Genomic DNA, 15,998 nt, shown 5'->3' on the forward strand with positions numbered 1-15,998 from the left:
ATTAATCTGTTGGTATTTAGTTCTAAACACTGCTCCTTAAAGTTTAACATTTGTAAAAGTAATACTGACTTATTTGACAGCAAAAATAATTTGCTCCTCCTGAAAACTGTGCATAGCAGCCATGAGCCCTGGAATTTCCAAGCTCTGCTATAAGATGAATTTAACATCCTTACACTCACAAAAAAGGAAAATTCTACCTTCCTATTGACTGAGAATGAAGTAATTGATAAGGAAAAAGGCATTTGTATTCCATGCCATCCTCTCAGGGGGCAACTGAGTAGAGAAAATGGGGGAGAATCAATAGGCCAAGAATTGATGAGAAGACTTTGATTCTTACTGATTTCAGAGACATTTTTATTTATTACATATTGTAAAACAGAAAACAAAAGATCCAGGCAGCTCATTTTCTGGGCCCCTGGCAATGAATGCGGCCACTCCTGTTCTAGAGTGTGTGGGGAAATGCCAGGAATAGAGAGCAGAGCCAACTCTGGGCTAGTGGCCTGTTGATTATGGACGGTAAAAGGACTCATCAAAGTGGACAGGCAAGCCATGTTCACAGGCAATAACTATGTCTCTGGACCCTGCTGTGGCTCTGTAGTAGCAGGGAGGCCGGGTGGACCCTCCTCTGTGCTTGCAAGTAGTGACCTGGAAAGGAGACTTGCTTTTTCTGAAATTTGCCCCATAAGGCTTCCCATTCTTGTCTTCACAGACAGCCTTGATTTTATTCTTGGTGCCATGAATAAAGGTGTTGGTGTCTTTGCAGGGTGAAGTCAAGCCTCGTCTCCTCATCATGGTTTCACAGTATTCGTCATTTCGGCCTTGTGGCTTGGCATCATAGTGCTGGTCCAGGAAGTGTCTGTACCGGTAGTCATCCTGAGCCAGGGTTGGTGGGGTCAGACAGAGCCCCAGCATGAAGACCAACAAAAGGGGACCCAGGCCCATCATCATCTCTTCCAACAAGGCTCCTGCCCAGGGCAAAAGGTATGGCAGGACAAATTAGGCTAAAAGGGCAAAAGAGAATAAAAGGACAGGAACTGGTGGGCTAGTGACAGGGCATCATGAGTCCAGTATCCTCAGTCACTTAAATTATATCTTTTCTTTTCTCTTCCTCATAAATCTTACATTTCTTGTCAATCCATTCTTTTGAAAAATCATTCTAAGTTTTCTGAATACAACTTCCTGCCCAAACCATTTTTTCATATCCCTTAAGACCCTGAGTACTTACCTTTCTATCAGTCATAGCATTAGAATATCCATTCATACTCTAATCCATTTATTAATTAATTGAATAACGAACGTTACATAAGCTCTTCTGGGTACAAGGCACTGTGTTAGGTCCTGGCACACAGAGACCATTAAGACATACCAAGTCCTCCTTAAAAGGAGATGTAGCATCCATAGGGAAGGAATAGAAACTCCAGTTAACTGAGATGAAACAATAAGATAAGAGACCTATGAAGAAGATGGATTTTTTAAAAAATATGTTTTATTGATTTTAGAGAAAAAGGAAGGGGTGGAAAGAGAAAGAAAGAGAGAGAGAGAGAGAGAGAGAGAGAGAGAGAGAGAGAGAGAGAGAAACATTGATGTGAGACTGAAACATCTATTGGTTGCCTCCTATATGCACCAAAACCAAATAAACCCACAACCTGGGTATATGCCCTGACCAGATATCAAACTTGCAACGTTTTGGAGTGTGGGATGACGCTCAACCAACTGAGCCACACTGGCCAGGGAAAAGAGGGTCTTCTGAGCCCAGGAAAGGGTCAATCAGAGGTTTGTTAAAGACAAGATTCTAAGTATTTAATTCAAAAAATCAGCTGGCTATAAGGAGAGCAGTTGAGAGCAGTTTTGCCCTGAGGTGAAGGGAGACAGACCCAATTTCCTAAGAATTAGTTGGTTTGTGGCTAAAGGTGGAATGATTATATACTAGTTAGAAAAAAAACAGAGAAGAGCATGGAGGAATTGATGCAATGATTGCAAATGGGTCTGGGCCAACTTTTACAGAAGACTGGAGGAACAGGAATTCAAGCTTATTCTTAGGAACAAGGTGGATTATTCTCAGAGAATATTTTCTAGTTTCCCCAATATATGTACATACACTGTTACACAATAGGCAAATGATGTTACTATGTGATAAAACAACAACAACAAGGAAAACCACTTCAGAACTTTCATCAAGCCAAAGTCCTTACAATTTGCTATGATGATTTTGTAACATCTTCCACCAAAGAAGAATAAGAAAGAGAAGGGGATTGATGCTATCATCTCTCACCATCACACATAATAAAAAATTCTCACAATGGAAGAAAAATTTGACCTTCAAGTTATTCTGAAGTGTAAAATAATTCATATAAATCCTAAATTAAAAGAAAACAAATGGTACATTTTCATAGACATTAAATAGTAATCTTTATTTTGAACTGTTCTTATATGTACATCAATAAACATTTTTATGTCAAATATTTTTATATCCTTAAAAATACCACAGGTTCTAGCATTAATCTGTCGTATTACTAAACAGCCCTTGGAGAATGACTGTAAATCTAGAAAGACCAGTAAATTCAGGGTTCTGATGGTTTCCTGGGAAGGCATGTGAGAGAGAGACCAAAGTGAACACTCTTTCTCATCATATTTGGCATTGATACATCTTGTCTGTTTCATAATAACGATACACAAATTTGGCACACTGTTGAAGAATTCCAAATTATACACTAAGAAAAATTTTGGTCATTCCACATTACTGAAATAAATAACAGCTGAAAAAATTTCCATTAAGAATATAAATTATAATTTATAATAGAATCAAGCAAAAGCATGTTCTTGGGACTTGAGCAAAAAAAGTGGTACATGACTAAAGAGGGAAGAGCCAGCCCTAAAAGAATAACAAGTATTCATACATGGCCACTGCTTCAACACAGCTGCTGGCCTGGCATATTGCCCATTTGCCAAGCTCTTTACAGTTATACTGTGCTTTTTAGTCTTCTGGGTGTGTTTTCTTTTTCTAGTTTTGTGGAAGACCTCATCAAAGGTTTACTGATGTGGATTCATTTAGGTCTCTTGATCTTCAATAGACAAATATTGCCTTCTAACATCAAAGGCAATTATAGAATCTCAGGCTTCCAAGATGGAACAGGACCTTAGGGTCACCAAGTCAACACCTCTCTGCCTGGGGCCAGAATCCCAGAGTTCAAATTCAGGAAGTAGAACCAGAGCTGTAGTAGCCAAAAGAGTCATTAGGTGGCAGTGGTGGGTAGAAATGTTGCCAATGTCCTGCATGCTGTAGTGGAGACCAGGGGTCCTTGTAGGAGGTCCCAGTGCTGTACAGGTTGTGGGGATATTGTTGTTCAAAGAAGGAGGTATGAGCTCCTGGGTCTGTCTGGAGTTTCTGTCTAAACACTCTGTGCTTAAATAATAAGATCAAGGACACCCCATTAGATACAAGTGTCATAGCAAAAATCACAAAACTCAGAATCTGCCCAAAAGGACATTGCAAAATAAAGATATACCTATTGCCAATTTTGAGGGGTGTCTTTTTTAACCTTTTATCCAATCACCTGTCTCCATGTCAGTGTTTCCTACTGGTGTACACTCTACAGGAGGGCAGAGCCCATATTACTCACCTTAAATCACAGTGCCTGCCTCACAATAGAGCCTCAATAATTAAAAAAATTATTTTTTAGTGATTGACTTACTTTTCCTCTTCAGGCTTAAGGCTATTTATCTATAAAATGAGAGTGTTGCTAACTCTAAAGTCTGAAATTCCATGGTTCTCACTAAGCACAAGAGAATCTTTTCCAGTTTTACTAGCAAAAGTCTTGTGGAATTACAGAGACAAGTTTGTATAAGTTTAGTGAGTAGATAGCATAAGGCACCTTGTGAAAGAAATAGATGATAAGAAGACCTGTGATCCAATCTCACGGAGATGTATCATTTCTTAAGGTTCAGTGTGTAAGCCAAGCCCACAGACCACCATTAATTAAGGGCCTGGACTGATGCTACACACAGGCTTCACATCCTACAAAGTCACTTGCTGGCTGAGGCTAAAGGCCTCCCATCCCAGTCTGGAGAGGTAAAGGAAAATCTTTGTTTCTAGCTTGCAGAATTTGCACATTAATTCTGTAAGAACTTAGCTAAATTTTGCTCAGGCTTATTGTAATCTTGAAACCCTAAGACATCCAGAAACCAAAGTCCAGTAGATACACACCATGGCCACCAGTATCTAATATCTACTCACCCACTCACAACTTGCTCACTCATATATTCAATCCTAAATTTCCGCAAAAGAGGTAAAATGAGTTTGAGAGAAAACAAGTATGAGACAGATTATTTGTGCTGCTGAAGTGAATCTGCCTAGGCCAAGGGCTTAGAGCCTCACATCTGGTCATTAAACTCACTCACACATAACCTTCCATATTCAAACACATAAGTGTCAGTCAGCTTTTTGTCAATGAAATATGTCTTCATTGTTCTTCAGACTAACTTTATCATCTGTCTCAAACCAATCCTTTAATCTTCACAAGAATTAATATTCTCTTCCTCTCTCCACAGGCAATGTTTTGTATTTAAGAGATTCATCTAACTCTTACACACCAGGTACTTAACTTGCAGTTTATGATAAGTAACTATGGTTTTAATTTCCATACATGTAGCTTCACACTTTTATATACTGAGTGGCCAGATTATTATGCATTCCAAGATCATAATAATCTGGCCACTCAGTAAATATAAATATTAGAGGCCCAGTGCATGAATTTGTGTACGGGTGGGGTGGGCCAGCCTGGCCAGGGGGAGGGGACATGGGCAGTTGGCAGGCCTGTGTGCTGGTCAAATGCCTGGTCAAGGTAACAATTTGCGTTTTAGCCTTTTATTATATAGAATATACACCGAGTGGCAAGATTATTATGAGTTCAGAGATCATAATAATCTGGCCACTCAGTGTATATTCTAGGGCAATATCCCACAAAGTGAAATCATAACACTCAAGGTCCCTCCTTTTATCTCTTTTCCTTCTTTCTTCCCTTCAACCTGCCAGTGTACATTCTTTTCATCTTGGATGTGTTCCACTTGGCTCTTAAAGAGCAATCAAAATTTTTTTGAGTAAAAAAATTAGTAAGGAACATTAGAAGAAAAAAGAGCTAAAAGCATTCTTTTTGTTTCTTTCCTTGCTCTGCCACATTTAATGCCTGTTCCCTGGAGGCATCCAGATGCCCTTCAGCAAATGGCTTCCCAGGACTTTGGGGACTTTTTCACACTCCAGGAATCCCTCCTAAACCTCCCCTTGCTCCCAGTCCCACTAATCTCCCTTCATCCACACCCACACCCACACACACACAATACCAAAAGAAATCTGCTTTCATTTTAACCTTTAGAATCTGGTTCATTTTTTTCTTAGTTCATAAATTGGGCCCATAGGATTTAAAGGGGGAAAATTGTCTCACTGAAATAGCGAAATGGCTAGAAATATTATTTATATATTTTTAAAAAATAGAGTGATAGATTACCCAGGGGTGAGAATCTTACAAAAATCTGGAAGAGTCCCTCCAACTGAAGATGGTTTCCAGCTCTTTGTTCCTGGAGATGGGTTCCAGCTGTGTGCACTGGATCCCTCTGGTTCTAATTATATAGCGATCAAATGAACTGGGTGGGGAAACTAGTGCCAAAGATCCTGGCAGAGATATTAAAACTAAGGACACTGCTTGTGCACAACAAGGAGAGTCATTCACCTTTCCTCTGGGCATGACTGTATCAAATATTTACCCATTGGAGTAGATTAAAGATTTGTTCCAGGAGGCAACGTTTAATATTGATGAGCATAGCCCTTTGTCCCAAAGCTGCCCTTTTTCTGATGTCCGTAGTTCTTACTCTTGCCCTTAACAGGACCAAGGTTTCATTGTTCCCATACATGAACTGGATCCAGAAGAGGTTGTTTCTGATCTATGGGCCAACTCCAAGAAATGCATTGGAAGAAGCCCACAGAGTAAATGTGGTCTCCCAGCAGAATGCTGTTTCCCTGCACTGTCTATTTACCCACTTAATTTGATTTCATGAAAGGATGCCATGCCAATAACCTATGAATAGGTTATTCATAGATTTCACAGAACCAGGAAAGCACTTGTAGAGAAGGTTATGTGACAGCTGTTAGTATCCCCTGCCCTTGACCTCAGCCTCCCAGCTACTAACCCTCAGAAATATCTTCGCCGTATTTCCTGGGCTTCTCCTTACTTCATCCTCAACTATTCACAAGAGACTAATCAGGAGCCCCCAGTATTCTGTTCCTTGAGGCACAGCTGCAAACTGATTATCTCCACTGATAAGCATCACTCCTGAGATGGTTAATTGATCTCATTGTCTCTCCATTGGATAGAACACCCTGAGAGAAGAATAACTGTCTTATCATCTCTAAAGTCTTAGTTTCTAAATCAGTGGCTGACACCTAGGCCCCAAGGTCTTTTTATTATCCCTCATGGTCTAAAAATGAATTCTCTAATCTCACTTTGGGGACCCCAACCATGCAAATTCTTCTGGTGTCTCTCAGGGCTCACCAGCACAACTGGGTTTGGTCGTGGTTACCAAACAAGGCAGGCAGAGTAGGAAGGCTTCCAAGGGTCCCAGGAAAGCTCTGCTTCTAGCTGACTGATAAATCCTAAAAAACCAGGATATGCCTTCACTTTGGAGGTATGGTCCCTGTTCCAAAGCACTCTCTCCTAGGAGAGATTAACTCTTTAAACAGCTTCCAGTGGGTTACACATGCTTGGGCAGGTGCTCCAGAGCCTATCTTAGAAACAGGTTTGGTAACCAGAAGGGCCTGAGGACTTAAGGAGAAAGAAAATTGGATGAATCAGGTTAATAAAAAACTAGGGAAGTTCCCTGGCACGTAGAATAAGGAAAACAGAGGCAAAATATTTAAACAGAGGGCCAAGCAATCAACAACCAGCTAATCGGACATTAGACTCTATCTTCCCTAACGAAGGGCACTTAGGAGCAGGTGGTTTATACCTCTACTCCCCAAACAGAGAGTGAGTAGCTAAAATCACCCTAGTTAACGAGATAAGTAACAGAGACCCAGTGGTGCCATTAGTGCCAAACCCCAAAACGAAGGAGGTAAGAAAAATAAACAACAACAACAAAAACAATTAGAGCTAGACAAATCCAAGATAGAGATAAAGATGAACAGAGAATGATCCCAAACCCCACTATATGCTCATTTGATACAGAAGCATGTTAAAATACATGCATAAAAAGCTGATGAATATTCGGATGGAGACCTCCCCTAAAATTCCCTTCTACACAAAACAGATTAATCCTCAAGACATGCTCTCCCCTGAGCGCACCAGTGCCTCCCTTTTCTCAGGTGTGTAATTTTACTTGCTTTCTCCTAAGCTCCCAGCGTCCTTCTCTTGTCTAACTTTTCAGTGAGATAAAGGCAGTCCCCACTTGGCTCACTTTTGTCTTTCACACTTTTCCTTCTCAGTGATCTAGCAGCCAAGTCTAGGCTCACATCTGTTGCTGTGACTTCCTTTTCTGAGTTTAGGAAGCCCAGTGTAGGGTCACTTCTGTTACTGTGACCTTGCCTCTTCTACCCAGAGCTCTTCCTTTGTGTCACTGTCCTAAGCTTTAATAAACATACTCTCAAAATCAGCTGAGCTTGTGACTTGAATTCTTTCCTGCATCAAGTCAAAAATTCACACATCCCAGACCTGCTGGCCCAGTCCTGTCCCTTTCTGGTCATGGGCAGTATGAAGAACCCAAAAAGGGCAAATGTCATCTGCTTTTTGTTGTATTGAGACAGAGTCCTGCGTGAGCTTCATTTTCCCCCTGTCCTCTCCCTACTTGCCTGCATCCCCAACCAAATCCTGAGCTAAAAGGAAAAAAAGTTGGGGGTAGTGAGAAGGAAGAGGACCAAGCAAACTGCCATAAACAGCTTTCCCTCAGTACTGGGTGCCTCGGGGTTACCGAAGCCTCTGGAGAGGGAGGGACAGGCATGACTCTGACCAGAACATTTTTTCTGCTGAACAACAAAGTTCAATGTCTTTTAGAAGCAAAGAGAGGTAATAGGATATGGGGTCTTATAGTGGGGCCTCTACTGGCACCTAGCAGAGTGCCCAATACCTCACTGTCCTTTGTGGGTAGACAAGCCCTTTGAGACTGGGACCTATTTTAAATTAATCACATATCACATTTTTAAGAGACACTGAGAAGTGAGTTCTAAAAACTTATCAAGTAGTCACTTGTTAGTGAAAATGGCTGCCAGGCCCATTCCAACACCCTCAGTGCCTCAGCAGTCCCAGGAGACTGAGGCAGCAGCCACCTCCCTCAGCCTTTGGGGACAAGATGACTTGATCAACACACCTTCTCTGATGAATCGCCTAACAACAGAGACAAGGGACTCCACTCCAATGTCACATTCACACACAAACTGTCCCATGGCCTGAAACACCAGTTCCAGCCCAGCTCACACAGACAGATCAGCCTCTGGGTTTAGTTTGGCAGTGATGGTGGGAGCAGCCTCCAGCCTCTGAACTCAGCCACGTCCCTTCTCTGCCTCCAGGATTTCACTGAGCAACCTTGGGGAAATCCACAACCTGCCTACACAGATGACAGTGCAGAGTCAGGTGAATGGTGAATGGTTGCTTTCATTCTAATTGTTTTATTTTCAGCTTGGCACATGAGGTTATGAGGTAAGAGAAAATAAGGTTTCTTGAGAAGGAATTTTTATCCATTTTTGTTTCAAAATTTAATAGGAAATTATACTCTATGATTAATAAGAACTGCCAAAACCCGTTTGGCTCAGTGGATAGAGCGTCGGCCTGCAGACTGAAAGGTCCCAGGTTCGATTCCGGTGAAGGGCATGTACCTTGGTTGCGGGCACATCCCCAGTAGGGGTTGTGCAAGAGGCAGCTGATCGGTGTTTCTCTCTCATCGATGTTTCTAACTCTCTATCCCTCTCTCTTCCTTTCTGTAAAAAATCAATAAAATATATTTTTAAAAAAATAAGAACTATATCTTTGCCAGTGATTCCAATAGATGTGAAACAATTACCAATTGAAAAATATATTCATATATTTAAAAATGTTCTGACAGCTTGAACTTGAAAGTTATTCTCCTTTTTCTGAAAAGTTTTTCTATGTCTCCTCTTCAAGCCAATAGATTCCCTGCACGAACAGGGGAAGCTGGGCTCTCCTTCTAAGGACTCTAGTGCTGGTGTACTTTCCCCCTTTATACAGAGTCCATATGTTTAATTCTGTCCTTAAGACTAATAGTAAATTGCGTGATGGAGGGAAGAGCTTAATCTCCACATTTCTTTATAACTCTTACATAGTTTTGGTCGATAGGCATGAAACTTACTTCAGAAGAGAAGTAATGGTTAAAGAGGATGATGCTCACGTGAGAAGAAGGATCATGTCTCCACTTCCAGGAAGGGGAGACAGTTCTGATAGAGGGAGAATGGGACACAGGCCTGCTGACATGGCTCTATTTCCAAACAGACAAACAGTAATCACTCACTTATCAACAAACTCTGGGCTTTGTGTCCATTCTCTCTTTCCCAAATGTTTCAAGGTGTTCTTCCAAGAATAACTATTTACAGAGATTGCTTTTTGCTTAAATACAGTATAATGGAAACTCCTAAAGAGGGGTTTTGCCAGCCTGCTTTGGTCCACTTTCTTAGCCATCTACTTTCATTTGTAAGTCACACTGGTAAATGCTCCCAACAATAACTTGACCAGCCGCTTACCTCTGCCTGATTATAACCTGACATCTGCACTTTTGACAAAAGCCAGAGCCCTTCCTCTTTCCCTGGAATGGCTTTTCCTATCCTTTTTGCCAAGTGATAGTTTTTCTCCTCATGACTGGAGTACCTTCTTTTTCTATGAGTTCTGTTACAATATCTGGCCACTCCATGGAGTCATAGAATAAGAGAGAGAGAGGGACCTCAGAGACCATTGTGTTAAATCCTCATTTTACAGATGAGGAACCTGAGGGACAGAGAAAGAGAACATGTATGGCCCAAGGAACATCCAGGGTTCCTAGAGTAAAAGCTTCCCGCAACGCTTCGGGTGACCAAACCTGACGCCCATACAGGGCGGCAGTGCCACCTGACTTTGATTCTGGGCAAGCGCACACGGAAGTCAGTTTTCCGCAGGGCAGGCACACCACAAAGCCATTGTGCAACCAGTCCCCCATAGTGACCAGAAGAGGCAGCACTGAGCACCACTGTCTTGACTCTGTTTCTTACCGTGTGCCTCTGGGATCCCTGACTCACAGCGCATTCACATTAAGAGCCAGTGAATCCAATTCTTGGTGCATGTGCACACGGGGACCCTGATTCTCAGAGAGAAGCCACACGAAGCAACAGAGACTCTGATACTCGATTCTTGGTGAAGACACAGGGAAACTCTGACTCCTGGCATGTGCCAGGGGACTCATTTTCAGCACACGGCAACAGCGCAGTGCAGGCGGGGTCCCTGATTCTAGGTGCGCACACCAGACCACACTGAATGCTGGTAACACTGACCCTGGGCAAGCCTGGTTCCCACCAACCCACAGCAGCCACATATCCTAGTGTTGGAGCACTTCAGTGACACTCGGGTGGTGCGAAGTTCCCATGGCACACGGCCCAGGTCCACGCAACTCGAAGTTTGAACCTTCTGGTGATAGTCAGAATGGGGAGACGACACAATCTCCAGAGGAAAGAAAATGAGGAGTCGCCAAGAAAAGAAAATTAATGAAATTGAAGCATGCAACATGACCGAAAAAGAATTCAGAGTAATGGTTGTGGAATATATACATCAGATGGATGAGAAAATCAACAACTTATGCAAGAATCAGGAAGAAATGAAAAGTGATATAGCTACAATCAAAAACACCATGGAAAGTTTCAACAGTAGACTAGAAGAAGCAGAGGACCGAATTAGTGAGTTAGAAGATCAGGTACAGAAACAAGCTTAATCTGAACAGCAATTGGAGATAAAAATTAAAAAGCAGGAGGAAAGCCTAAGGGAGCTTTGGGACAACATCAAACGAAGTAACATACATATAATGGGGCTGCCAGAAGGACAAGAAGAGCAGCAAGGATTAGAAAATCTATTTGAAGAAATAATGACAGAAAACTTTCCAGATATGGGGAAGAGAAAAGTTACACAAGTACAGAGAGTCCCAAGCAAGATCAATTCCAAAAGACCCACACCAAGATACGTCATAATTTTAATGGCAAATATTAACAATAAAGAGGGAATCTTAGAGGCAGCAAGAGAGAGACAGAGAGTTACCTACAAAGGAACCCACATCAGATTATCAAATGATTACTCAACAGAAACACATCAAGCTAGAAGGGAATGGAAGGAGGTATACAAAGTGTTGCAAAGCAATGGACTGAATCCAAGAATACTCTATCCAGCAAGACTATCAATCAAAATTGAAGGGGAAATCAGGAGCTTCACAGACAAAAAAAAAGGCTAAGGGAGTTTATCACCACCAAACCAGCAATGCAAGAAATGCTAAAGCAAATACTGTAAAAAGAAGAAATAAAGAGGTAAGAAAGAACACAGACACAAAAATAGATATGACTATAAACAAGTACCTTTCCATAATAACTTTAAATGTAAACAGACTAAATGCTCCAATCAAAAGACATTGAGTGGCTGAATAGATAAAAAAAAAACCACGACCCATATATATGCTGTCTACAAGAGACTCACCTCAGAACAAGGGACTCACACAGATTGAAAGTGAAGGGAAGAAAAAATATCTTTCAGGCAAATGGAAATTAAGAAAAAGCTGGGGTAGCAATACTTATATCTGACAAAATAGACCTCAAAGTAAATGCCTTAACAAGAGATAAGGAAGGCCACTTTATAATACTAAAGGATATAACCCTGATAAACATATATGTACCCAACGCAGGAGCACTCATATACATAACAAAACTCCTGGAAGATATCAAGGGAGAGATCGACAACAATACAATCATAATAGGGGACTTTAATACACCACTGACATCACTGGATAAATCCTCTAGACAAAAAAATCAGCAAAGACACAGCAATCCTAAATGACTTACTAGATCAGATGGACTTAACTGACATCTTCAGAACATTTCACCCCAAAGCCACGGAATATACGTTCTTCTCAAGTGCACATGGGACATTTTAAAAAATAGACCACATATTGGGTCACAAGCAAAGTCTCCCCAAATTCAAGAAGACTAAAATCATACCAAGCATCTTCTCAGACCACAATGCCATAAAATTAGAAATAAAATACAATAAAAATAATCCAAAAATCTCAAACACTTGGAAGCTGAATAGCATACTATAGAATAATGACTGGGTTACCAAAGAGATCAAAGAAGAAATTAAAAGCTTCCTGGAAACTAATGACAACAAAAACACAACAATCCAAAACCTATAGGACACAATGAAAGCAGTCCTGAGAGGGAAGTTTATAGCTCTACAGGCCTACCTAAAAAAAAAAAAAAAAAAACCCACAAGAAATATGGTAGTAAATCATCTAACTCTACAACTCAAAGAATTAGAAAGAGAGCAACAAGGAAAGCCCAGAGTGAGCAGAAGGAAGGAGGTAATAAAGATCAGAGAAGAAATAAATGACATAGAGACCCAAAAAACCCAAACAAACAAAAAATAAACAACAAAAAAAGACACACAATACAAAAGATCAATGAAACCAAGAGTTGGTTCTTTGAAAGGATAAACAAGATTGATGAACCTCTAGCCAGCCTTACCAAGAAGCAAAGAGAGAGGAATCAAATAAACAAAATCAGAAATGAGAGAGGAAAAATAACAACAGATCCCACAGAAATACAAAGGATTGTTAAAAAATACTATGAAAAACTCTACTCCAACAAACTAGACATCCAGAGGAAATGGACATATTCCTAGAAAAATACAAACTTCCAAACTCAATTGGGAAGATTCTAAAAATCTCAATAGGCTGATAACTATGGAAGAAATTCAAGCAGTCATCAAAAAGCTTACAGCAGCCAAAACTGGTTTCGCTCAGTGGATAGAGCATCGGCCTGTGGACTGAAAGGTCCCAGGTTCGATTCTGGTCAAGGGCATGTACCTTGGTTGTGGGCACATCCCCAGTAGGGGATGTGCAGGAGGCAGCTAATCGATGTTTCTCTCTCATCGATGTTTCTGGCTCTCTGTCCCTCTCCCTTCCTCTCTGTAAGAAAATCAATAAAATATATTAAAAAAAAAAAAAAAAAAGCTTACAGCAAACAAAAGCCTGGGGGCCAGACGGCTTCACAGGGGAGTTATACCAAACATTCAAGGAAGAACTAAAACCTATCCTCCTCAGACTATTCCAAAAAATTCAAGAGGAAGGAACCCTTCCAAGCTCCTTCTATGAAGCCAGCATCACCCTAATACCAAAACCAGATAAAGACAACACAATGAAAGAGAATTACAGGCCAATATCCCTCATGAACATAGATGCCAAAATCCTCAACAAATTTCTAGCAAATTGGATCCAGCAGAACATCAGAAAGATTATACACCATGACCAAGTAGGATTTATCCCAGGGATGCAAGGATGGTACAATATTCGCAAATCAATAAACATGATACATCACATAAACAAACTGAGAAATAAAAATCACATAATCATATCAATTGATGCAGAAAAAGCATTTGACAAAATCCAACACCCCTTTTTGATCAAAACACTCAGCAAGGTGGGAATAGAAGGATCATACATCAATATAATAAAAGGCATATATGAAAAACCCACAACCAACACCATACTCAATGGACAAAAACTAAAACAATTTCTCCTAAGAACAGGAACAAGACAAGGATGCCCACTTTCACCACTCCTGTTCAACATAGTGCTGGAAATAGTAGCCATTGCAATCAGACAAGAAGAAGCAATAAAAGGCATCCAAATTAGAAAATAAGAAGTAAACCTGTCCTTATTTGAAGATGGCATGATATTGTACATAGAAAACCCTAAAGAATTCATCAAAAAATTATTAGACTTAATAAATGAATTTGGCAATGTAACAGGATACAAAATTAATGCCAAGAAATCTATGGCATTTCTTTACACCAATAGTGAACTTATAGAAAAAGAGACTAAAAAAGCAATCCCATTTACCATAGCACCAAAAATATTAAGATACCTAGGAATAAACTTAACTAAGGAGGTAAAAGACCTATATGCGAAAAACTACAGGACACTGAAAGAAGAGATAGAGGAAGACATAAACAGTTGGAAGAACATACTGTGTTCATGGATTGGTAGGATCAATATCATCAAAATGTCCATACTACCCAAAGCAATCTACAGATTCAACGCAATCCCCATTAAAATACCAACAGCATATTTCACAGACCTACAACGAACTTTCCAAAAATTCACCTGGTATAAAAAAAGACCCTGAATAGCTGCAGCATTTCTGAGGAAGAAGAACAAAGCAGGCAGGATCTCAATACCAGATATCAAGCTGTATTACAAAGCCACTGTTCTCAATACAGCCTGCTACTGGCCCAAGAACAGACATATAGATCAATGGAATAGAATAGAGAACCCAGAAATCGACCCAAACCACTATGCCCAGTTAATATTTGACAAAGGAGTCATGAACATAAAATGGAGTCAAGACAGTCTCTTCAACAAATAGTGTTGGGAAAATTGGACAGATACATGCAAAAAAAATGAAATTAGACCACCAACTTACACCATACACAAAAATAAAATCAAAATGGATAAAGGACTTAAACATAAGAAGAGAAACCATAAAAATACTAGAGGAATCCACAGGCAGCAAAATCTCAGACATATGCTGAAAAAACTTCTTCACTGATATTGCTCCTAGGGCAAAGGAAACTAAAGAGAAAATAAACAAATGGGACTACATCAAAATAAAAAGCTTTTTTACAGCAAAAGAAACCATCAACAAAAGAACAAGAAAGCCCACTGCATGGGAGAACATATTTGCCAGTGTCATCACCGATAAGGGTTTAATCTCAAACATTTATAGGGAACTCAGACAACTTAACAAAAGGAAGATAAACAATCCAATCAAAAAATGGGCAACCGACCTAAATAGACACTTTTTGAAGGAGGACAGAAGGAAAGCCAAGAGACATATGAAAACATGCTCAAAGTCACTAATTATCTGAGAGATGCAAATCAAAACAACAATGCGATATCATCTCAAACCTGTCAGAATGGCTATCATAAACAAATCAACAAATGACAAGTGCTGGCGAGGATGCAGAGAAAAAGGAACCCTCGTGCACTGCTGGTGGGAATGCAGACTGGTGCAGCCACTGTGGAGAACAGTGTGGAGTTTCCTCAAAAAACTAAAAATGGAATTCCCATTTGACCAAATAATCCCACTTCTAGGAATATATCCCAAGAAACCAGAAACACAAATCAGAAAGGATATACGCACCCCTATGTTCATAGCAGCACAATTCACCATAGCTAAGATTTGGAAACATCCTAAGTGCCCATCAGCAGATGAATGGATTAAAAAACTGTGGTACATCTACACAATGGAATACTACACTGCAGTAAAAAGGAAGGAGTTCTTACCATTTGCAACAGCATGGATGGAACTGGAGAGCATTATGCTAAGTGAAATAAGCCAGTCAAAGAAAGATAAATACCATATGATCTCAATCTTTTATGGAATATAATGTACAACATAAACTGATGAACAGGGACAGATCCAGAGGTAGAGAAGCATTGATCAGACTGCCAAACCTCAGAGGGAAGGTAGGGGAGGGTGGAGATATGGGGAAGAGATCAACCAAAGGACTTGTATGCTTGCATATAAGCCTAACCAATGGACACGAACACCAGGGGGGTGAGGACATGAGTGGGGGGAGTTGGGAGGTTAATGGAGGGATGAGGGCACATATATAATACCTTAATGAATAAAGAAGAAAAAAAAACTGACCAAAACTTAAAAAAAAAAAAAAAAGAATTCCACCGCGCTGGCTGTGGATGGGTTAAGGGTGAGGAGGCAG

The 15,998-nt window shown here is 40.4% G+C and overlaps 1 protein-coding gene across 1 annotated transcript; it reads right to left on the minus strand.

The window, feature by feature from the left end:
- Positions 1-507: 507 nt before the first annotated feature.
- Positions 508-948, minus strand: LOC307097512 (angiogenin-like; the record flags this gene model as incomplete). Its single annotated transcript, XM_079767657.1, has 1 exon — positions 508-948. One exon carries the CDS (start codon positions 946-948, stop codon positions 508-510), a length of 441 nt encoding a protein of 146 aa, XP_079623783.1.
- Between the last annotated feature and the right edge of the window lie 15,050 nt (positions 949-15,998).

The sequence above is a fragment of the Cnephaeus nilssonii genome (genome assembly GCF_951640355.1).
Source record: "Cnephaeus nilssonii genome assembly, chromosome: 4".
Classification (NCBI taxonomy): domain Eukaryota; kingdom Metazoa; phylum Chordata; class Mammalia; order Chiroptera; family Vespertilionidae; genus Cnephaeus; species Cnephaeus nilssonii.